Source organism: Salmo salar, chromosome 09, assembly GCF_965601325.2.
Source record: "Salmo salar chromosome 09, fSalSal1, whole genome shotgun sequence".
Taxonomy (NCBI): Eukaryota; Metazoa; Chordata; class Actinopteri; order Salmoniformes; family Salmonidae; genus Salmo; species Salmo salar.
In genome coordinates this window covers 48,480,001-48,487,500 of record NC_138299.1, presented here as the reverse complement: position 1 = coordinate 48,487,500, position 7,500 = coordinate 48,480,001, and the positions used below count along the sequence as shown (strand labels likewise).

The 7,500-nt window shown below is 49.1% G+C and overlaps 1 protein-coding gene across 5 annotated transcripts in view; it reads right to left on the bottom strand.

Moving 5' to 3' along the window:
- The window catches only part of LOC100380299 (actinin alpha 1), a 274,936-nt gene that overhangs the window by 154,215 nt on the left and 113,221 nt on the right, over positions 1–7,500 (bottom strand). For all 5 annotated transcript variants that reach the window (XM_045723306.2, XM_045723308.2, XM_045723307.2 and 2 more), the window contains 3 exon segments: positions 6,791–6,938; positions 6,319–6,469; positions 4,500–4,608 (listed from right to left, as the gene is read on the bottom strand). In XM_045723306.2, coding sequence (XP_045579262.1) covers positions 4,500–4,608; positions 6,319–6,469; positions 6,791–6,938 — 408 coding nt within the window.

Genomic DNA, 7,500 nt, shown 5'->3' with positions numbered 1-7,500 from the left:
CATAGTTACAGAATGATAAACCCACAACTACACATGGAGACTGTACTGGCTACATAGTTACAGAATGATAAACACACAACTACACATGGAGACTGTACTGGCTACATAGTTACAGAATGATAAACCCACAACTACACATGGAGACTGTACTGGCTACATAGTTACAGAATGATAAACCAACAACTACACATGGAGACTGTACTGGCTACATAGTTACAGAAAGATAAACACACAACTACACATGGAGACTGTACTGGCTACATAGTTACAGAATGATAAACCCACAACTACACATGGAGACTGTACTGGCTACATAGTTACAGAAAGATAAACACACAACTACACATGGAGACTGTACTGGCTACATAGTTACAGAATGATAAACCCACAACTACACATGGAGACTGTACTGGCTACATAGTTACAGAAAGATAAACCAACAACTACACATGGAGACTGTACTGGCTACATAGTTACAGAATGATAAACCCACAACTACACATGGAGACTGTACTGGCTACATAGTTACAGAAAGATAAACACACAACTACACATGGAGACTGTACTGGCTACATAGTTACAGAATGATAAACCCACAACTACACATGGAGACTGTACTGGCTACATAGTTACAGAATGATAAACACACAACTACACATGGAGACTGTACTGGCTACATAGTTACAGAATGATAAACCCACAACTACACATGGAGACTGTACTGGCTACATAGTTACAGAATGATAAACCAACAACTACACATGGAGACTGTACTGGCTACATAGTTACAGAATGATAAACCAACAACTACACATGGAGACTGTACTGGCTACATAGTTACAGAATGATAAACCCACAACTACACATGGAGACTGTACTGGCTACATAGTTACAGAATGATAAACCCACAACTACACATGGAGACTGTACTGGCTACATAGTTACAGAAAGATAAACCAACAACTACACATGGAGACTGTACTGGCTACATAGTTACAGAATGATAAACACACAACTACACATGGAGACTGTACTGGCTACATAGTTACAGAAAGATAAACCAACAACTACACATGGAGACTGTACTGGCTACATAGTTACAGAAAGATAAACACACAACTACACATGGAGACTGTACTGGCTACATAGTTACAGAATGATAAACACACAACTACACATGGAGACTGTACTGGCTACATAGTTACAGAATGATAAACCAACAACTACACATGGAGACTGTACTGGCTACATAGTTACAGAATGATAAACCAACAACTACACATGGAGACTGTACTGGCTACATAGTTACAGAAAGATAAACCCACAACTACACATGGAGACTGTACTGGCTACATAGTTACAGAATGATAAACCCACAACTACACATGGAGACTGTACTGGCTACATAGTTACAGAAAGATAAACCCACAACTACACATGGAGACTGTACTGGCTACATAGTTACAGAAAGATAAACCCACAACTACACATGGAGACTGTACTGGCTACATAGTTACAGAAAGATAAACCCACAACTACACATGGAGACTGTACTGGCTACATAGTTACAGAATGATAAACCAACAACTACACATGGAGACTGTACTGGCTACATAGTTACAGAATGATAAACACACAACTACACATGGAGACTGTACTGGCTACATAGTTACAGAATGATAAACACACAACTACACATGGAGACTGTACTGGCTACATAGTTACAGAATGATAAACACACAACTACACATGGAGACTGTACTGGCTACATAGTTACAGAATGATAAACACACAACTACACATGGAGACTGTACTGGCTACATAGTTACAGAATGATAAACCCACAACTACACATGGAGACTGTACTGGCTACATAGTTACAGAATGATAAACCAACAACTACACATGGAGACTGTACTGGCTACATAGTTACAGAAAGATAAACACACAACTACACATGGAGACTGTACTGGCTACATAGTTACAGAATGATAAACCAACAACTACACATGGAGACTGTACTGGCTACATAGTTACAGAAAGATAAACCCACAACTACACATGGAGACTGTACTGGCTACATAGTTACAGAAAGATAAACCCACAACTACACATGGAGACTGTACTGGCTACATAGTTACAGAATGATAAACCCACAACTACACATGGAGACTGTACTGGCTACATAGTTACAGAATGATAAACACACAACTACACATGGAGACTGTACTGGCTACATAGTTACAGAAAGATAAACACACAACTACACATGGAGACTGTACTGGCTACATAGTTACAGAAAGATAAACACACAACTACACATGGAGACTGTACTGGCTACATAGTTACAGAAAGATAAACACACAACTACACATGGAGACTGTACTGGCTACATAGTTACAGAAAGATAAACCCACAACTACACATGGAGACTGTACTGGCTACATAGTTACAGAATGATAAACCCACAACTACACATGAAGACTGTACTGGCTACATAGTTACAGAAAGATAAACACACAACTACACATGGAGACTGTACTGGCTACATAGTTACAGAAAGATAAACCCACAACTACACATGGAGACTGTACTGGCTACATAGTTACAGAAAGATAAACACACAACTACACAAACTGAAATAGGATACATTATCAATGCAGGTCCAACGAGGAAAATGTAGCTAACTAGCCGATATGTTTTTTTTTTTACAGAGACATATTGTTTTGGAGCATCTGATGAACATGAATGTACTCGTTCCCAATGTTTATAGTTTGAGCAGCTGTTTTCAGCAACTCTGGTATTTTTGATTTCGGTTGTCATATTGGCAGGTTAGCTAGCAACAAACTAAAATGATCAGCTCATTGTCATGGATGTATCCAAGAGAAAACTGCTACTTTGTTGTTATTCTGGCTGCATTAGGTCATGTTTGTGTTTGCTGTAGCTAGCTGGCTAGCTAGCAAACAAGGGATAAGAGCGTTGCTAGCGAGCATGGAGACTGGATTTAAAGAACGAACGACTGGGTCGCATCTGTAGCACCTAAAAGATGAGAAAGTATGAATTCACTTAAAAAAAATATTTTTAAATAAAATATACAACTATTTATACCAGTAAATGTGCACTTTCATATGTTTTCTTTGGCAACTGTGGTATAAGTGGGATAAACTCCTCAGTTCTGTACATTACCTTGGAAAAATGAACTCTGCAAAAAGGGACTCGTCTCCTTCATCGTCCATTATTTCCAAGGTAACGTAGAGAACATTAGCCTTTATCCCTGACATATACAGTATATATCAGTAATGGACTGTCTCTTTCCTGTGAAGGACAGTGCATCCTGTCAGCCCCATAGAAATAAATTCCCATTCAAGTGAACGTTCCGTGGTCTCAGAGACTTGGGATTTGTCCCTTCTAGTAATTACATTTCCATGATCTATGGATAAGCTCCTCCTACTTAAAGGACCACTACCCACTAAGCACCTCCTCCCTGTAGACCACGCTCACTAAGCCCATCCTACCTACAGAGACACGCCCTGCTTATCAACAGAGACACACCCTGTTAAGCCCATCCTACCTACAGAGACACGCCCTGCTTATCAACAGAGACACACCCTGTTAAGCCCTGCTTATCAACAGAGACACACCCTGTTAAGCCCTGCTTATCAACAGAGACACACCCTGTTAAGCCCTGCTTATCAACAGAGACACACCCTGTTAAGCCCTGCTTATCAACAGAGACACACCCTGTTAAGCCCTGCTTATCAACAGAGACACACCCTGTTAAGCCCTGCTTATCAACAGAGACACACCCTGTTAAGCCCCTCTTACCTATAGGACTACGCCCCGCCAGGACCACAGCCCACTGAGCCCCTCCTACTGTACCTGCAGAGCCTCTCCCCACTAAGCCCCTCCTACTGTACCTGTAGGGCCCCACCCCACTAAGCCCCTCCCTACTGTACCTGCAGAGCCTCTCCCCACTAAGCCCCTCCCCACTAAGCCCCTCCCTACTGTACCTGCAGAGCCCCTCCCCACTAAGCCCCTCCCTACTGTACCTGCAGAGCCCCTCCCCACTAAGCCCCTCCCCACTAAGCCCCTCCCTACTGTACCTGCAGAGCCCCTCCCCACTAAGCCCCTCCCCACTAAGCCCCTCCCTACTGTACCTGCAGAGCCCCTCCCCACTAAGCCCCTCCCTACTGTACCTGCAGAGCCCCTCCCCACTAAGCCCCTCCCCACTAAGCCCCTCCCTACTGTACCTGCAGAGCCCCTCCCCACTAAGCCCCTCCCCACTAAGCCCCTCCCTACTGTACCTGCAGAGCCCCTCCCCGCTAAGCCCCTCCCTACTGTACCTGCAGAGCCCCTCCCCACTAAGCCCCTCCCTACTGTACCTGCAGAGCCCCTCCCCACTAAGCCCCTCCCTACTGTACCTGCAGAGCCCCTCCCCACTAAGCCCCTCCCTACTGTACCTGCAGAGCCCCTCCCCACTAAGCCCCTCCCTACTGTACCTGCAGAGCCTCGTTGCGTTTCTGAGTCAGGGCTCCCAGGGCGTCCCATTGGTCACAGATGTTCTGGCAGCGAGCGTTCACACTGGGAGAGTCATAGTAGTCCAGCTCACTGGGGAGCGAGACAGGGGGAGCGAGACAGGAGACAGGGGGAGCGAGACAGGGGGAGCGAGACAGGGGGAGCGAGACAGGAGACAGGGGGAGCGAGACAGGGGGAGCGAGACAGGAGACAGGGGGAGCGAGACAGGGGGAGCGAGACAGGAGACAGGGGGAGCGAGACAGGGGAGCGAGACAGGAGACAGGGGAGCGAGACAGGAGACAGGGGAGCGAGACAGGGGGAGCGAGACAGGAGACAGGGGGAGCGAGACAGGGGGAGCGAGACAGGAGACAGGGGAGCGAGACAGGGGGAGCGAGACAGGAGACAGGGGAGCGAGACGGGGGAGCGAGACAGGAGACAGGGGGAGCGAGACAGGGGAGCGAGACAGGGGAGCGAGACAGGAGACAGGGGAGCGAGACAGGAGACAGGGGGAGCGAGACAGGAGACAGGGGGAGTGAGACAGGAGACAGGGGGAGCGAGACAGGGGAGCGAGACAGGGGAGCGAGACAGGGGAGCGAGACAGGAGACAGGGGGAGCGAGACAGGGGAGCGAGACAGGAGACAGGGGAGCGAGACGGGGGAGCGAGACAGGAGACAGGGGGAGCGAGACAGGAGACAGGGGAGCGAGACAGGAGACAGGGGGAGCGAGACAGGAGACAGGGGGAGCGAGACAGGAGACAGGGGGAGCGAGACAGGGGGAGCGACACGGGGGAGCGAGACAGGAGACGGGAGCGTGACAGGAGACAGGGGAGCGAGACGGGGGAGCGAGACAGGAGACAGGGGAGCGAGACAGGAGACGGGGGAGCGAGACAGGAGACGGGGGAGCGAGACAGGAGACGGGGGAGCGAGACAGGAGACAGGGGGAGCGAGACAGGAGACAGGGGGAGCGAGACAGGAGACGGGGGAGCGAGACAGGAGACAGGGGGAGCGAGACAGGAGACAGGGGAGCGAGACAGGGGGAGCGAGACAGGGGGAGCGAGACAGGGGGAGCGAGACAGGGGGAGCGAGACAGGAGACAGGGGAGCGAGACAGGAGACAGGGGGAGCGAGACAGGAGACAGGGGGAGCGAGACAGGGGAGCGAGACAGGAGACAGGGGGAGCGAGACAGGAGACAGGGGGAGCGAGACAGGAGACGGGGGAGCGAGACAGGAGACGGGGGAGCGAGACAGGGGGAGCGAGACAGGGGGAGCGAGACAGGGGGAGCGAGACAGGGGGAGCGAGACAGGGGGAGCGAGACAGGAGACAGGGGGAGCGAGACAGGAGACAGGGGGAGCGAGACAGGAGACAGGGGAGCGAGACAGGAGACAGGGGAGCGAGACAGGAGACAGGGGAGCGAGACAGGAGACAGGGGAGCGAGACAGGAGACAGGGGAGCGAGATTGAGCAGGTCACTATAATGTTATGTTATAGCAGCCATATTGTAAAGATAGTGGAGGAACTTAGCAATCAAAAGAGATCAAACAACCTGTAACAGAAGTGACTGAAAGCCTTTCATCTACACCGCTCTCCTGTGAGATGGTAATCATTACTAAACGTTATCTGCTGTCATTGTATAGTCTCCCTCCCCTTCATCCATCCATCCCTCCCCATCCCTCCTCCCTCCATCCCTTCATCCCTCCTCCCTCCCCTCCTTCATCCATCCATCCCCCTCATCTCTCCTCCATCCATCCTTACTTTAACTCCTGTGCCTCCCTCCCTCCCCCATCCCTCCCTCCCTCCCTCCTTACTTTAACTCCTGAGCGATGGCAGCGATCTGCTCTACGCGGTCCTGGTGCGCGGCCAGGTCGCTCTCGAAGGCCTCATGTTTCTTCAGCAGAGCCTTGATCTCAGACAGAGAGGCCGTCTCAAAGTCCCGCGCCTGCAGCATCACCTCCTTACCTGCAGGGGGAGACACACCACAGACATCACTGGAAAATGGATACAGTAAATATAAGAATACAGAATGTATGTTGAACAAAAACAGATTACAGAGGACATGATACATATTTAAAGGTGCTGCACACAGGGATCGTACATTCCATATCAAATAAATTCTGGATAACAAATCAAATCAAATGTTATTGTCACATGCGCTGAATAACAACACGTTATTAGACCTTACAGTGAAATGCTGACTTACAAGCCCTTAACGTACAATGACCATTTCGATTGAAACTATTAAACGGAAACAGAAGTGGTGTTCTTGCATGGTTCTGGTACCTTCAGTCCAGGTTTCGTGGATGGCTGCTTTCTGACGGAACTTCTCGGCCAGGTGGTCGAGTCTCTCCAGCCGGCGTATCTCGTTGAGGAGCCACTCCTCATAACCTTTCTCCGCCCCCTCCAGGCCGCCCCATGCGTTAGAGACGTCCTGCACAAATACAACAACTAACATATAGGTTCAGCTTACAGTCACCAGTCCAATTCAAGCCGTGTCCGAGTGGGGGGGGGGGGCTGATTTAAAGTGGCGATGGAAACGAGGCTTCAGGGTGTTAGAGAGGATCGTTTGCACAACTTTAAGTTCTTCAGTTGTGCAAACCCACAGTTTCATTAGCTGTCCAGGTGGCTGGTCTCAGTCGATCCTGCAGGTGAAGAAGCTGTATGTGGAGGTCCTGGGCTGGTGTGATTACACATGGTCTAGGTTGTGAGGCCAGTTGAATGTACTGCCAAATTCTCTAAAATGACGTTGGTTGAGCGGCTTATGGTAGAGAAATGAACATACAATTCTCTGGCAACAGCTCTGGTGGACATTCCTGCAGAAAGCATGACAATTGCATCCTCCCTCAAAACTTGAGACATCTGTGGCATTGTGTTGTGAGTTATTGTCCCCAGCACAAGGTCCACCTGTGTAATGATCATGCTGTTTAATCAGCTTCTTGATATGCCACACCTGTCAGGTGGATGGATTATTTTAGCAAAGGAGAAATGCTCAC